Below are 17,084 nucleotides of genomic sequence, written 5' to 3' on the forward strand. Positions count from 1 at the left end.
AGTGCTAATTGTAACGGGGACCGTTACAGATGTTCCCCAAACGCTCCCCAACTCCCTTTTGGTGCCATATTCCCTGTAAGCTTCCTTATATAGGACAGAATCTATGCATTTGAGTCTTTAATAAATATTAAAGTATTTAATCCAAAAGTATTAAAAATACGTTCATTCAAGTGTATTTTTATTCAACTCATTTGACGTGCACGCACGTGCATATATGAGCATGGTGACCATATCTTCTTGTAAAGGTCCATTACATCTATCTATGTTCTAAATTCCACCCCGTTTGGGTGAAAACTAAGGGAGTTATAGCTGTTTAAAGTTTCAGCCAATCAGATTGCAGCACATGTACACGCATGTGTATGCATGTGCATGATGACCATACCTACTTGTAGAAGTCCATTATATCTACCTATGTTCCAAATATCATCCTGTTTGGTTGAAAACCAAGGGAGTTATAGCTGTTTAAAGTTTCAGCCAATCAGATTGCAGCGCACGTGCATGCACGTGTTTTCATGATAATTGCTTTATTTCATGTTGTAGGATATCCTAATGCATGGCTATGTTCAAAATTTCAAAGGATTTCGTCAAAAAACAAGAAAGATATTGAGACTTTAGTTGCAGCCAATCAGAGCGAAGTGCACGTGCATGCGCGTGAGATCTTGCTATTTTCACCATGTCGTCATGTCTATACTACTAACATATCCTCACATTATGAGTTTCAAAGCATTTCATTTAAAAATAGAACAGTTGTGGCTATATCTATTATATTGGTCATTTCACGTGTTGCACGTGCACGCTCTTGCAAGCACGTGCGCGCAAAATGACCTTGATTCCGCAAATCTACATAACATGTCTACTAACCCTAAAAAGGTTTTACCTACATCGGACAAACAGTTTACAAGATCATTCCCGGACAAAAAAGTTCCAGGAAGAAGAAGAAAAATAATAATAACTAGAAAGTCTGCTATTGCAAGCAATAGCGTATGTCGCCCCGAACTGGACAAGATTTTCATCTGTAAAACAATACCCATTAGCTAAGCTGGGAGAACTTTCAACTTGTATCAGTCCTACCAGTACTTTGATGAAAAAAATCAGAGTTTAAGAATTTTCACATTCCCATGGCAACAATCCGAATCGATTTTTTGGTAATCTTAAATGTGAATCAAACTGATCGTTATCTCCCTTTATTTTATTTGTATATCATAAAATTAATCATAACTGAGTTTATGAACATTAAAATAAACTGTAGTCTCAAATAATTTATTGAGTAAAATATGAAGCAAAAAAAAGTGAAAAGCATCATTTAAGTTTACATCAATAACTATGGAGAAAGGGATATAACATGTCATTATGATGAATTGTTGTTCATGTTTTACTGCAGTTTTCTATGTTGAAGATATACAAAATAAGTTATGTAAATAATGTATAAGAAATATTTCTAATCAGAGCAGCCTATTTTGAAAAAAATAATTTTCCTGAAATCAAAATTGCTAGGTTTACAGAGTTATGTCCCTTTTCATAACAATTAATGTTTGACCCAATTGAATTCTTAATTTTTATATTTCAATTAAATCAGTTATTTTGGTTGCAATGACTTTTTCTTCCTTTTGCTAGTCTATCTGTTCTGAATGACTTAGTTATTATGAGGTACATGAATATAATAATTACTGAATTACAGTAAACAAAGTTAAATAACAAAGTGCCAGATAGTGATGGTTTGATTCATTACATATTAAGCAAAGTTCCTTATATCTAATATTCTTATGTCACAGTGAATATGACCTAAAACTGTTATTGGTGTGCTTGCTTACTGTACATCTTACCCTACCTTTATAAAAGAGAAATTGAATGCTCTAGCTGAGTATATAGCAGTCAACATATTGAAGAAATGCAAAAGTATCTGTTATCAGAAATAATACTAGCACTGATAAAATTGGGAAATACTACATACATGTATGATATAAATGTATTTCTTTTTAAGATAATACCCTCTTGATTGTTTTTACTACACTTCTTTTTTAAATTAAGAATGTAATAGCATGGAAATCTGAGGGTGAATAAGTTGAACACATTTAATGTACATTCATGAAAGCATTACATTAAAATTTTAAAAATTATTATGGAGTTTTCATAATTTTTTAAATTACATGCATATCCATGTGCAGTAGAGTCTGCTTTGAGAGAAAATTATTTGTCTTGAGAAAATTATCAGTAAGTACAATAAAAGTGAGTTGCAAAATAAACACATTTTTCACGTACATTTCAATATGAAATTTTGACAACACATTTACAAGTAAATAATAGAAGGTGAACTGAAAGATGCAAAACACAGTAATAGTTCTTCTTAATGAAGACTTGTGAAGTTAAATCTTGCATGTGCTTCAAGTTGAAGGGGTAAGCTTCACTTTCGAGGGAGACCAAAGTATCGTATCCCATTGTGATGATCAAGGGAAACACATCTGAAGTTTGAATCCTGGTTGGAGCTAAAAAGAAATAAATGTTATTTGTTAAGTTTGAAGGAAACTGTATTGTACTTTAAGATACACACTTATAATTTAAAATAAGAATGATGTGTGGTCCATTCCATTTACTTGTTTCACAGACTCAACAATTAAATAAATAGGCTAATGGGCCACACTGTTCACCTGGTGATCAGAAATTTAAGCTAACTTGGGCTTAAAAGCTTTAGGTAAGGTGATATAAAGAAGAGGTACTTAGAGCAGGAAATTAAGATTAAACTATTATAGACTTGTCATCTTAACATATTTTAGATATTAATGAAATGTAAATGTTGTACACAGATGGATTGCTGTACATGCTGTTACAATCATACAGCAATTTTAAATAAAAGTATTTTGGTCAACACAAATATGCTTAGAGAAGGATGTATCCAATTAAATAAAAGATTGTACACTGTATTCATTTCTGTGTGTGTGTTTTTTTTTTGTAGAAATAAAAAGTAATGTACATACATTTAAAACTTCTCTTACCTTTTTTCTAAGCTTTTCCTTGAAGGAAATTTAAAATGAATTAATAACTTGTAACTTTGAATCATGGAGATCCTTTATCTTTCATGAACAACCTAAAAAAAATATGAACAATGTTATAGCAAAAAAAATTTTTTTTAGAACAGCTGTTCTATTTCTCAAGTGAAACAAAATGATGACAGGGAAAAAATCACATAGAAGTGACCATACTTACTGGTTATTATAAATGTTTATGTGTCTCTAAGTATCATGTAAAAGGGTACATTTTTGCTTGTACTGAAATCATATTATGGTAACTGTAGTAAGTCTGGAGAACTTTTGCAGATGTTTGAATATGTCCATTAACATACACATGATCAATCAAGGTGTATCCATCTGTAGTTGGTTTATCAATTATTTGTACATATCCACGTCCTTCAAGAAAAGTTTTGATTTGAGTGTTAGGTTTCAGGATATCTTCATTAAAGTCACCAAGTAAGATGGTTGCCATGTGTTCTTTCTGAATCATCTGTAGTAAGCAATGTAGTTCCTTCATGAAAATTGATGTTGGATAAGATTCCGGTTTGTACACAGTAACAAGATTTGTTTGAATTTCAGGTATATTCACAGCAACATATTCAAGGTTACAACAATGGAATGACAACTGATGATATTGCTGATCATTACGCGCATAAATGGCAACTCCACCATGCTTTTTGTCCTTAAGTTCTCTAAATAAAGGCAGTTCTGTAGAATAACAGGAATTACGTGGTCTGTGAATCAGACTGAAGTTGTTAATTTGTGGAGTATGTGTTGAGTTGTCCAACCATGTTTCAGTTAAACAAATAAAATGTGCCTTATTTTTGTCAGAATTTGCAAGTAGATCATCAAAGTGAGGAATTAATCCTTGTATGTTGTGAAGCAGAATTTGAATATGATCCTGCTCAGTACATGTGTGATGTGGCAGAGGCACGAATTGAGGCATTCTTTTTAAAGCATCTGATATCTGTTCAATGCAGTAAATTTTGTCCTCGTCAAAGTCTTTAATAACCAAACCATCCATAGATCTCACTCTGCTTAGTGCGACATAGGCCATGCCAGCTGCAAAGGTGTGTTTCAATGATACTACTGCTTTATCTATTGTCATGCCCTGTACTTTATGGGTTGTACAGGCCCATGCCAACTGTAATGGGAATTGATGCCTGATAGCATTGTTGTTCAGGTTCTCTTCAAATGGTTCAATGGACACAGACTGTTTTCCCTGATTTGATTTGTTTTTACCAATCTTTTCATTGTCAAAAAGTACTTGAATACTCTTTGGTAATGTTGAATTTGTCGAAGATGGCAGGATGCTGGTGACTGTCCCAATAGCACCATTCACAAGTCCAATGGAAATATCAATATTTCTTATCAACATCACTCTTGCTTTTGGTGCTATAAGCAAATGAGCTGGTAGAAAGTCACGTGTTGTGTCATATGGTGAATCCTTTCGTATGAGCTTTCCTGACTGAGGATGTTTATCAAAATCTTGTGCTGATATTGTCTCAATATTACTGCAAATCTCAGTAATCATGTTAGAGTTGTGAGTATTCACTTCTTTATTGGTAGCAAAGATATGGAGAGCATCAGATGGAATTGTATGTTGTGTGCAGGCTTCCAAAATTGATCTATCCTGAGGTAGCAAAGTCTCTGATTTCTTCTTTACACGAAGTCTATTCAATAAGGCTGCGAATTGAGCATCATCTTTCTGCCTCATAATTTTGTTAAGCTGAACCAATGAGAAATTTGAGCTCCATAGTTCTAGAACATTTTCTGGTCGGAGGTCATAAAGACACTTTTGCTTGACAGGTGGTAATTGGAAAAAATCTCCAACAGCTATAACACAGACATTTCCAAATGAAGCATTTCCACTCTGTTTGATCTGACGAAGTCTCTCACTGACGTATATAAGCATATTCTGTCCTACCATAGATATTTCGTCAATGATCAATATTACTAGGTGTTGAAGTTTGGTACGGAGTTTGTTCAGTTCGTCATCTCTTTTGTAATGATATGGAAGGGGTAGAGATTTAGAAAGTGAAAATGCCTGGTGAAGCGTAGTCCCACCAATGTTGAACGCTGCAGTTGCAGTAGGAGCTGTGAGGAGAACAACAATGTCATCTGGATTAGGTGTTTCTGGAGATAAAATTTTATTGGCTTCATAGTATAGACATTTGATTAAGTGGCTTTTCCCTGTGCCAGCTCCTCCATTTATGAAAATACGAAATGGTTCTGGCTGCTGACCATGAACATGATCTAAGCACCACTGTCTGACACTGTAGAATACTTCTTTCTGTTCTTCATTGAGTTGGCGTAATAAAGGTTGAATTTGGCTGCTGGTAAATAGGCTATTGCTGATTTCAAAATCACCTGGCTTACTTTGTCTTTTGCTTGGAGTTTCCAGTTCAGGTATTTCTGTATAATCTTCTTCATCCAGGTGTTTCTTTTGTTCTTCAAGTTCTATTCGTTCAACTTCAGATTCAGGTGCAATGGAAGCCCATGCATCTTCAAGGGGACCATTACTTTCTATTAACTTGTGAACTTCATCTAAGACATCTGCATTGTGTTCGAACTTTTGCCTGTTACTTTCTATAATTGTTTTTACTTTTTGTGGTGGGAGTGATAATGTTAGGGCCACTGCACCATTGAAATACATATCTTCATATGAGTGGAATTTCTGAGGTTTTAATTCTTGATCTGTTCTGTGAGGTAGAAACAGTTGTAAGCTTGATTTGTAAAACAAATCAGGATTTTTCTTTTCAGAAAATCTTGGATATCTTACTATGCTTGCTTGTGTTCTAGAATGCTTTTGAATAAAACCCAGGTTATTCTGAAGCTCATGAATATGAGCTCTGTTCTTGGGAACCTGTGAGGCAGACAGAATACGGTATTCAGAACAAAATGCTGCATAACAGAGCTGGTCAAACTCCTGCAAACTAGGTCTTGCCTTATACTTATCGTATATCGATGGCATCCAGATATTCTCATCATCTACTTCATGGGCCCTTTTTTGTATTAAATGAAGTGGCAAACTCAATTTAACTTGGTCATCACCAGCTGGAAGAAACTGGACTTTCCTGGATGTTTCCTTCATGTGGAGATCACATACTCGATATGCTGCCTCTTGAGCACTCACTTCACGCTGACGAAAGTATGCTGCTCCAATCTTCTTCATGGCTTGTTGTGCATCTGCATTACCTTCTACTGCTTCTTTCTTTGCATTTTCTAAGACAAGTCCCATTTCTCTCTCTGCTTTAGAGATATAAGAAATGATATACATAACACATGAATAAGGATCAGTGATGTACTGGATATCCATGTTAGCATTCCAGCAACGGAGGAGGTCAGGATTATATTGATTTATCCACAAATGATTTGGTTCCCGCTTTAAAACAATGCTGGTTCTCTTTGTTAAAATGTTTGATGCAGTTTCAAAGTCCTCCTGAGACATTTGTGCTGCAGCAAATAAATCAGAGGTTGTCTTGATGTTTTGAAGTTCAACACTGTTGGTAACATCCCAAAGTCTTGTCAATGTATCTTTTGCAGCGGATTGGAGTTGTTGTGGTGTCTGTGTTATTGATGGATCTGTGATGCTTTGGGTGCGTGACACAAATGTTCTTTGTGAAGGTGGGCGTGGGAAGTTGAAACGGCATGTTGTTCCTTTCTTTCTGCAACTTTTGGAATGATTTTTACTATGCTGTTGGGTAGTGCTCACTATTTCACATAGTTCAGGATCAGTATTTTCAGGAGGCATTTCACAAGTTATGAATTTATCAACAAAGTCACAAACTGTCTGATCATTATCTTGATCAAGAAGTGGTGCATCCTCCACCCAAAACAAGCAGTGTGCATGTGGCGACCCTCGCTGCTGGAACTCTATTCGAAAAAAATGATCTTTGATTTTTCCAATGACACCTTTTTTAATAATAACCTGGTTAAGGAAGGTTTTAAATCTATGGTCAAACATGGTAGCAGCCATAACTGGATTATTTTTCAATATCTCAGATTTTTGTATCCAATCCATATCTTCAAGTGACTGTGTGTAATTTTGTTGTTCCAAAAGTACTTGTAACATTTCGGTCCATCTCATGTCTGCGGCTGAAAAGGTAGCAAACCACGTGGGTATACCAAGTTGTCTTATCATAGCCATAAGGTCTCGCAGTGTTGATTGCCAATACGGCGGTGTTCCTCGGATTGGTGTCATGAATTGATAGCCCTGATCAGTGGTCAGAATTTTTTTAAGTTGACTTCTATCCGTTATCATCTTGGCAGTAATTTTATTTCCTGCATTTTTTCCAGTACCTTTTCTTAACGCGATAGAAACTTTAGATATAATCTGTTCAAGTTCAGATAAATATTGTGCATAAAATATGTATGAAGGGTCACTGGAGAACCTACTATCAGCATTAAGAAGTCTGGAATGGAAGTAATGTGAACGTGTTAGGCGAATTTTTCTTTCATCATCATAGGTACCAAACTGTCCGCTAGGAAACTGCACAGGGAAAGACATGGCTTCGTTGCCTACTTCTTGTAGCATGCTGACAGGAGTATTTCCTTCACCTGGTGCTATGCAAAATATTTCATCAAAGTTTTGGTCAAGAATTTCTTGACCTATGTCCACTGGCTGAAGACATGTTTCTGATGGCATACCACGTATTCTTAATACTTCTTCTTCTTCTCCTGAGAAATGGTCGCAATCATTAAGTTCCATATTTTGAGATTCATTTTTATTGTCATCTTCTGAGTAAAGTTCAGTTGATTCTGTCATGTCACTTACGTGGTCAGGAACACTTTCTTCCCATGATTGATTTATACTTTTGTTTTCATAAAAAGGATTGTTTTGTTGAAGGTATTTCAAACCTTCACAAATTTTCTTTGGATTGACAAATTGATACTGGATGTGACCTTTATATGACAGTTTTCTTTTTAGTTTGCATTTGATGAGCTGACTTTCATCTTCACTTCTAGGCAGCATAGTTGTTGTTTTTTCAATATCCGTTGGAATAGAAACACATGGTCCCATAACTCCTCTTTGATTTCCTTTTGGCAGGGTAATAAGCTTCATGAAGGGTATTCTGAGTGAAATTAATTGTTTTTCCAAGGTATTCATTGTATTGAGCTCCTGTGGGATAGGTTTCAATGTCAGGTTATTAGCATCAGCATCAGCAGGCATTTCGCCTTTCATAAGATGCCTGTGGCACGTGTAACAAATCCATAATTTGTGGTTTTTTAATGTACATTTTTTACTGCAGCCCTTAGTACAGCTTGAAAGAAATTTGTTACTTATACACTGATTAGCCATTGTTTTCGTATTTTTCCCTTTTTTAGAATATTTCTTTTTCATACAAAGAAGAACCTGTTTCCTAAATTTGAACTTATGACATACACAGCAAACATACTGGGGTCCATCTGTCACAAGTTGCCTAAAGTGTGTTGCTATAGTTATTGACCTTTTAATTTTTTGATTTCTTCTTTGTTGCACCAATGGAATCTTTTCTTTTTTTTCCTCCTGCAGCTTTCTCTTTCTATCTCTGTCTGTTTTTCTTTTCTTTCTGTCATGATCTATAACAGAATTCTTTGTTTGTTTTTGTCTGTGTTGTACCTGTGGTTCTTTTTTCCCCTCTATTTCTCCATTTATCGTTTCTTCTAGTTTTCTTTTGTTTGGTTGGTTTTGTTGTACATTTGGAATATTGTTTTGATTCTTTGCAATTGGTTGGTTTTGTTGTACAATTGGAATATTGTTTTGATTCTTTGGTTGGTTTTGTTGTACAATTGGAATATTGTTTTGATTCTTTGGTTGGTTTTGTTGTACAATTGGAATATTGTTTTGATTCTTTGGTTGGTTTTGTTGTACAATTGGAATATTGTTTTCATTCTTTGGTTGGTTTTGTTGTACAATTCGAATATTGTTTTGATTCTTTGGTTGGTTTTGTTGTACAATTGGAATATTGTTTTGATTCTTTGGTTGGTTTTGTTGTACAATTGGAATATTGTTTTGACTTTTTCTTGCAAATTGTTGACACCGCTTCTGTCGCTTTCTCTCTCTGTCTTTTTCTCTTTTTCTTCTTTCACCAACTTTTTTTTTCTTTCTTGACATTTTCTTCAAAGGATGTCAGGGTTAATTTACTGTGTAACTTCATGGAACTATTTATAAAATTGAAACACCAATGAAATAAGTTCATGAAATTTACATAAGACATAAAATTAGAACATGACAACAAAAATGAATTATGTGTACAATACTAGTAATTAGTAAAATTTATTTTTCTGATATAGAACAATTTGAAACACCAGGGTCAATGACCTGGTGACCTTGACTGTTACGTATATTCTAAAAATAACTTGTTTCAAATTCTGTTGAAACCGGGCGAGGAGTGTTTCACACGTACATCTTGTTTTAGAAAGTTTTATTAGTCTGTTCAGACTAATCAGCCAAAGATTTTATTAGTCTGGTTGAAAATGTAGAAGTCTGGGACTAACTGATTACCTTTAATTTGGAAACCCTGCTAATTACATGTAAATTAAAAGCACAAGTTTTCCTATACATGCATATTCCTATGTAAAGTTTTGATCCTAAATTGTGGCCCCGCCCTACCCCGGGGGTCAAGATTTGAAGACACTTGTATCTGCACAACCTGATGATACTTCGATATACCGGTAAGTTTGATCTTTACTGGCACAGTGGTTCTAGAGAACAATATTTAAAAGATTTTTCTTATATATATATATTAAGTAAAACTTTGTCAATTGTAGCCCCTCCTTACCCCTAGGGGTCATGAAGTGAACAAACTTGAATCTGCACTGCCTGAGGATGCTTTCTCATGTGTTTGGTCTCTCCTGGTCAAGTGGTTCTGGAGAAGAAATTTTGTAATGATTTTTCCTATTTATTCCTATGTAAATCTTTGATCCTTAGTTGCAGCCCAGCCCTACCCCTTGGGGTCGTGAATTAAACAAAATTGAATCTTCGTACACTACCTGAGGATGCTTCCATATATATTTCATCTTTACTGGCACAGTGGTTCTTGAACATTTAAAAGATTTTTGCTATATTCATTTGTATATATTCCTATGTAAAAATTTAATATTTAATTGTAGCTCCGCTCTACCTCCAGGGGTCATCATTAGAACAATCTTGAATCTGCACTAGTCTAGGATGCTTTCACATTAGTTTCGTCTTTCCCAGCCAAGTGGTTCTGGTGAAGAAAATTTTAAAGATTCTTCCTATATATACATATATAAAGGCAAGGCCTTTCATTCGGTACCCATATTTTGACCTATGGACATTGACCTTGGAGATTTCTGTACATGTGAAAAAAATTTAACATTGGCCATAACTTTTGAATGTTAGGAATAGGGCTTACATACTTCACATACATAATTTTTGTGAGAAGACACCTAAATTGGATACAAAGAACTTCAACTTCTTGACCTTGAAGTTAAACGTACTTTTAAAATAGAAACCTTGACCATTACTTTCAAAGGGTTTGTACTAGTGCTTTTATGTGTCACGTATTTTATCATTGTGACAGGACCTTTCAATGGATCTCAAGAATGACCTTGACCTTGGAGTTTGACCTACTTTTAATAAAGAAATTTGATTATAATATATTTAATTTTCAATTCAGAAAAGTTTAAACTTTTCTATGTTGACATTAGAGGTCCTCAGTGTTTCAGAAACACATTTTGTTTCTTATATTGAGAAGAGATATGACTTTCATATTTGACATGTGCATTACCTGTGACAAATATGTTCATGCTGCTATGATTTGTGACCTATTGACCTTGACTTTCAGAATTGATATTTAAATTTCTAAATGAGATATGATAGGGCAATCATATTTGAGACAAAATGTTGTAAAAAAAATGGCATAAGCAAATTTTCAGGAAATAAGAAAAGAAAACAAGATGTAATACCTATAATTAAACACAAGGAGTTAAACGAATTTACTTCACCAGGGAATCCCTCACTTTATATAGAGGCTGCTGCACACTCAATTTTCAATTCAAAATTATAACACACAAATAAATCTTTTCGGAAGGGACCATTCTTTATGCCTCTTTATTTATGTGAACTGAAATGCATGTTTTACAGGAGCAGCAGTGATGTATCTCCACGACTTTCCTTTAACATTTTGTGATGCATGCTGTTACTTGAAGTTAATGATGAAATCAAACTTCCTTGAAAAAAGAGCACACTAAGGGGATGTTACTCCTGATTATGGAAATAGTTTTAATAAAACCCGTTGCAATAAAGTCTATGGATTTCATGCCCTGCCAAAATCATAATCATGACAGAAATTTCATAGCTGGCAGAATTTCTCAAACACTAGGTGGTTAATTTTGTCGGTTACTGGCTCTTATTGAAAACACTGCTGTAGATGTATTATTTTCCAAGGGGTCATGATTCAGCCAAATTTCTATTTCTCTTAAGTCCGCAGGTAGAACATTATGCAGATTCCATGAACTCTCGCTATATTCCTTACACATATTTTAAATACGATTGGGACAAATTTCTGCAGTGAAATTGTGACCATGTACATAGCTTAAATTAATACCACTAGGGAAAAGTACTTCTACAGTATTTTGATTGTATTTACAAAAAGATGAAATATTCATTTCAATGTTAACATTTTAAGTCATATCAATTACTGAGAAATAGATATGCATGACAAAGTGAAATATATGCAAAATGTAACTATTATAATGTTTTGAAAGCGAACGACAACCTATTGTTTGCTGACATCAGACATCATTTTGCCACATTGCATTATGGAGCTGAAGACTTCATTTTCAGCATTCACACATTTTTTGGAGTTTGTCTAAATTGTCTTGTCTGACAGAATACGTTGTATTTCCATTAGTGAGCTCTTCAGAATTAGAGGCGCGTTTGGTCGTCTGACTGGGACAGCATGGCATTGCGGATAATACAAAACATTCCAGTTTCAAACCAATTTTAAATGTTTTAGTGCATTTGTCATTCTAACCAAAGAATAGGAACTAAAAGACATATGAAAGAGAGTGAAAACCATAACTTTATCATCCAATAATTAAAAAAAAAGAAATTTCTGAGGTATGTGTATTGTCTTCAATTGTACCATACGAAAAATAGATACATACGATTACCAATAGATGTTAATAATTTCCTAGCTACTTGGGGAATTATTTTTTGGACCTGTTCAACCCAGCTGCATATCTCTGAAAAATATATATTGACAGACCGGAGGGCTATAAAGTGACACCCACTGAAAAACTGTACATTTATTGCGCACCAAACAGTGCTCCGTTTCTCGATATATTTCTCTTTGTTTTTAAAACTGTCATCTCAAAATATTAATAACCCTGTGTTCCTCTAATAATCTTCCACTATTTCTACAAAAAAATCTACTTTTTATTTGTTGTTAATAGACGTCCTAGCCCTGAAATTGATACCAACTAAAATTACGCCTATTGATAATGCCATTTTGATTTGCAAGACATTTCTGTCTTGTGCGTTTCTTACAAATGTAAACTACGAAAGTACTTGATAGAGGAGTGAAGGATATCCCAAATGGGATATAAATGAAATTTTTATTTTGGATTTAAATATCATAAATCGCATCAGGACACTGATAAAGGAATAACTTTTGGTTGACAAGTTTTTCTGCAGGGCCATTGTTTAGGAGATCGATCCCTTGGAAGTTTCTCAACTTACTGGGGATCAATCTTACAAACTATAGGATTGCATAAAAACTTGCTTACCAAAAGTTATTCAGATTTAGGTGCCCTCGTGCGGATTTATGATATCAATATCCAAAATATTTTTTTTCCTTTTTTGCACTGTAAATTTATAGCCCATTTGGGACATTCTATTCCAAACGGCCTATTATATCCCATTTGAGCGAGTGGTCCCAACCTGTTCAATGGGTGGCACTGTACCTCTCCGCCGTCTGCCAATATATATTTTTAGGAGAGCTACAGATCTGCAGCTATGTTCAACGATGATGTTAAGCATATATGTTATGCACTGAACTAAAATCTTGTATATATCAAGAAAGGCACATAATGAGACAGAATCATTTTCTGTCACTTGTCATGCTTGTGGAATAATGGCGCCATGAATCAAACGCCAATTTGTTTCGCAAATTCTTAACGCGTTCTCGAATTTATTACTAACATACGTAGTTAAATGGTGTGTCAGTAATATCCTAAAAGAGATTAAAATATTTCACGATGAGTTGAAAACACTTACCCTGGTTTAACATTATAATGATTATTTATCGAGAGTAGCATAATTATCACAGTCGATGGTCACTAATAACATTCATTCGGAGCTCCTCGCGGGGGGGGAGGGAGGTCTAATGCCCTGATAGCATAATGCCCTGATTCGCTGACAGATAAGTCGGACCATAACAATGTCGGACTATAGCAAACTGATCAGTAAATCCCCTGATTAAGTAAAAACGCAAAGATAAAAAGATGTTTAAAATAAATGCTATATCTATTTTTCTTGTAAATATTATTATTGTATGTTAGATTCATGGGAAAAAAATTAAGAAAAAAAAACCTTTAAGGGGATAAATTTCAGATGTAAATTTGACGGGTATAATGTCCCAAACTTGAGGAATGACCTGATAACCAGAAATACTTGCTTAAAACTAATTTTTCATGGATTTTTTTCTTTCTATCAAATTTTAGAAATTTAAGGTATGAAAAAATTTAACTTATGCAAGCAAGCTTAGGAGAAAAGATCATTTCACATTGACGTAATTGAATGTTATTTGTTAGGTTCCAATGTCGTTGTATGATATTCAAGATAAAATAAAAAAAATGAAATAAAAAAAATGAAAAGGTACAAAAAATATAAACTTAAAAAAGAAAAAGAAAAAAGGAAAGTGTTTACAGAGGGAGAGAGAGAGTATACTAGAATGTTAATATATGTCATGAAAGGAATATGAGCTGCATGTTTGACATCGGAAAAAAAATATTTCAAATTTGTACTTAATTATTACAGTGACAGGAAAAAAGAATGTTTATATACGTCTGTTGTTCATATTTGCTGTAGAAGAACTTTTTATAAGCTCTGATTGAAGCAAAATTGAATTTTTGTCGTCCTGTACAATAATGATTTCTTATATAATACTGTATATTTGGTTGTACAGAAATATTTCTCCTGAATCATTTTTAAACTTTATTTTGCATTTTTTATCATTAATATTTAGGCTACATACACATTAATGACAATAACACAATTTCACAGCAAAATAAAATTCTCAAACATGCAGCTCATATTGCTTTTTAAGTGTCTATTATTATTTCATTTAATAAAATATATGATATCTATTTTAGTGTTGAGAAAATGGTCATTTCTATCTATACATAAATGTATAATTGTAAAAAAAAAAAATGTAAATATCTGCACTTTAATATAACACGTACACCTTAATTTTATTGCAAACTTTAATTGCTCAAAAGACTTCACAAAATTGGATGTCATAAAATTACAAAGCAAATTTTAAAAACCTTCAATATCTTCGAAGATAAGTTCAGAAAAATAAGCATTTTGGTCAAAATGAAACTTATCAATGCAACTGCATTCTTATATCAAACGCAAAGTTATATATCCCACAGTTCCCCTGCATGAATTTAAAACTCCTTCAAATTTTTATCATCAGCTTTGGATTGCAACTGTTCATTTGGTTCTGAAACCATCTCTTCTTCAATTTCTTTGAAGTTGACTTCATTTTTTTGATCAGCTTTGGATTGCAATTGCTGTTTGGGTGCTGAAATCATCTCTGCTTCAATATTAATGTCTTTAAAGTTGAGTTCATCAACTTGCTGCTGTAGAAATTCGCATTGTTTGTGTTTTTCTCTTATTTCTTCTTCAAGATGAGCGACTTTGCTTTGTAATTCTCTGAGTTTGTTGTGTAGAATTGAAGATTCTGCTTTTGCATTACTTGCTAGATTGATTATGGAGTTTAATTCAATTTCAATGAGTCTCTGAAGCTCTACTGTTTCTTCTTTGATTTCCTTTTTTTGGTCAGCGTTTTCCCAGATCTGTATCGCAAGAGCACTTTTGTTCATGTTATGTCTAAATCTGTGAAGAGCCACTACAATTTTTTGTAGTTGGCACTGTACTGGCATGGTTGGAATTTTGAATTCATTGTGTGACATCTAAATTAATACAAAAATAAAAATGTATTTAGCACAATATAGCCATTCAGTAAAATCTTTGTCAAGTGACTTATCATGAATTATTGCTTCTATGATCCTCCGCTTAGATGACCAGAGACATAAAGAAGAAGGTATGTATAGTTTCTATACAAATTTTGCCCTGCGATTTTCTAGAATATGATTTTTGTAACTGATGTAAAAGTTGAAAACTCATGCTTTTAAAAGAAAAATCATACAAGTCACTTTTCTCACATGTATTTTTATGCTAATTATGACGTCATAAACATAAGTGCTTTTCCCATATTTTCTTCAAAAGATGCAGAAGACACCAATTTTCAATGGAATTTTCCTTCAGATAACATTGACAACAGGCATCGCCCACAAAGATCTTGACACGTGATTTGTTATTAAAGTTCCCTGGATAAAGTCTGAAACATTACATGTATAATACACAAATACCTCATTACCTGTAAACTTTCATTGGAAATTTGCTTTATTCTCTGTCCATATTTTATTTCTTAATTCTTCATATATAGGAATTATAAAATAATAAATATACATCTAGACGTAGTACTTACGTCTGTCTTCTGTAGGTGTAGTTGAAAACCGCGCACCGATGTGATTTAGTGTGAAAAGTGCGCAAGATTGTAAAATCCAAATTATTTCCGGAATAAAGCGAAGCTTATACACTGAGTTAGGTAACTAACATGTGATTGTAGAAGAAAGAGAGATAATGAAACATTAAAATATTTTTTTTGTGGAGAGTATATAGACGTCTGTAATTTTTCTATAAGTGTAGACGTCTCTGACGTCATTGATACTCTTTCACTTCATCTAGAAATTTCTTTGCTCGTTTATAAGTAAGAGTTATCTTTCCGTCCCCATTGTATAGTAATATACAAAAATGGTAACTAGGAAAAAATGACGACATATATTTTTTTACGTTTTTAACCATTCTTACTAATTTTATAAGAAATAACAAATATTTGTATTAATTTTGTTGATTGACTTACAAAACAATAATTCTCATATAAATGTGTTCAATAAATAGAACGTCGGAGGAAAAAGTTGGAAAATGATTTTCTGTTTCGTTTCTATGGCAACTCTAAGTGTCATATTACACATTTTTTGAAAATAGAAATCACTTTGACACATTGCAAAGAATTATCCTAAAAAGTTTAAAAACGAAAGCTATAGAAGTTACTGAAAAAAATCGAAGTTAAAGAATTTTCATTTTCCCCTGGTTTCCATGACAATAATCGATTATTTGAAGATTTTAAATGTTAGATGCAAAACTACAATTACTAAACAATAGAATAAAAAAAGTTTCATGACGAACGTTTAAGGGACCAGAGAGAACACTCGCGGACAAAATTCGTCGCTTTTTACAGGTTTCCATGACAACGGTAGACATATTGGAACTGAACGACCTCACTGCACAACTACAACCAGTGATCGTCCTTTGAGGAAAGTTTCAGGAAGATTGCCCCAGCCATCTCCGAGAAACAGCCTGGATAAAAAAAACATGCGTACAATATCAATATGTCGTCCCCGACTTCGTTCGGGGCGACATAATAATAATAACTAGTGCTAATTGTAACGGGGACCGTTACAGATGTTCCCCAAACGCTCCCCAACTCCCTTTTGGTGCCATATTCTCTGTTATCTCTATTAAATAAGAAATACTTTATGGAATTTAGACTTAATCAAGGTCTTCCAAGAAAAATACAAAATATATTTTAAAAAATAGGCATTGCACGCGTGTTCATGTGCGTAACGACCATATTATCTTGTCTACACTATCTAAAATTTTAATAATATCAAAGCATTTAATCCAAAAGTATTAAAAAATGCACTCATTCGAGTGTATTTTTTATTTTACTCAATTCACGTGCACGCACGTGCGTGCACGTGCATAATGACTACACC

The 17,084-nt window shown here is 33.7% G+C and overlaps 2 protein-coding genes across 4 annotated transcripts; both read right to left on the bottom strand.

Moving 5' to 3' along the window:
- Positions 1-420: 420 nt before the first annotated feature.
- On the bottom strand, positions 421-13,901 carry LOC134278832 (ATP-dependent DNA helicase PIF1-like). Of its 2 annotated transcripts, none has more exons than XR_009994533.1 (3): positions 13,234-13,901; positions 2,991-3,082; positions 421-2,483 (listed from the first exon to the last, which is right to left on the bottom strand). XR_009994533.1 is itself a non-coding variant. In XM_062761135.1 (3 exons), the coding sequence occupies exon 1, from the start codon at positions 5,659-5,661 to the stop codon at positions 3,235-3,237; it is 2,427 nt and encodes an 808-aa protein (XP_062617119.1). In that variant the 5' UTR covers positions 5,662-5,795; the 3' UTR covers positions 421-2,483; positions 2,991-3,082; positions 3,202-3,234. The 2 variants fall into 2 exon arrangements, 1 of the variants encoding a protein (XP_062617119.1); XM_062761135.1 differs by lacking the exon at positions 13,234-13,901 and adding an exon at positions 3,202-5,795.
- Positions 13,902-14,453: 552 nt separating this feature from the next.
- On the bottom strand, positions 14,454-16,071 carry LOC134278829 (uncharacterized). Of its 2 annotated transcripts, none has more exons than XM_062761129.1 (2): positions 15,734-16,071; positions 14,454-15,155 (listed from the first exon to the last, which is right to left on the bottom strand). In XM_062761129.1, exon 2 carries the CDS (start codon positions 15,153-15,155, stop codon positions 14,628-14,630), a length of 528 nt encoding a protein of 175 aa, XP_062617113.1. In that variant the 5' UTR covers positions 15,734-16,071; the 3' UTR covers positions 14,454-14,627. The 2 variants fall into 2 exon arrangements, with proteins under 2 accessions (XP_062617113.1, XP_062617114.1); XM_062761130.1 differs by lacking the exon at positions 15,734-16,071 and adding an exon at positions 15,408-15,706.
- Between the last annotated feature and the right edge of the window lie 1,013 nt (positions 16,072-17,084).

Source organism: Saccostrea cucullata, unplaced genomic scaffold, assembly GCF_032062105.1.
Source record: "Saccostrea cucullata isolate Sc308-1 unplaced genomic scaffold, CSIRO_AGI_Scuc_v1 ctg6324, whole genome shotgun sequence".
Lineage (NCBI taxonomy): Eukaryota > Metazoa > Mollusca > Bivalvia > Ostreida > Ostreidae > Saccostrea > Saccostrea cuccullata.

Bases quoted from the DNA above. Each gene is read 5' to 3' on its own strand.
- LOC134278832 (XM_062761135.1), bottom strand. From the start codon at position 5,661: ATGTATTTCAATGGTGCAGTGGCCCTAACATTATCACTCCCACCACAA.
- LOC134278829 (XM_062761129.1), bottom strand. From the start codon at position 15,155: ATGTCACACAATGAATTCAAAATTCCAACCATGCCAGTACAGTGCCAA.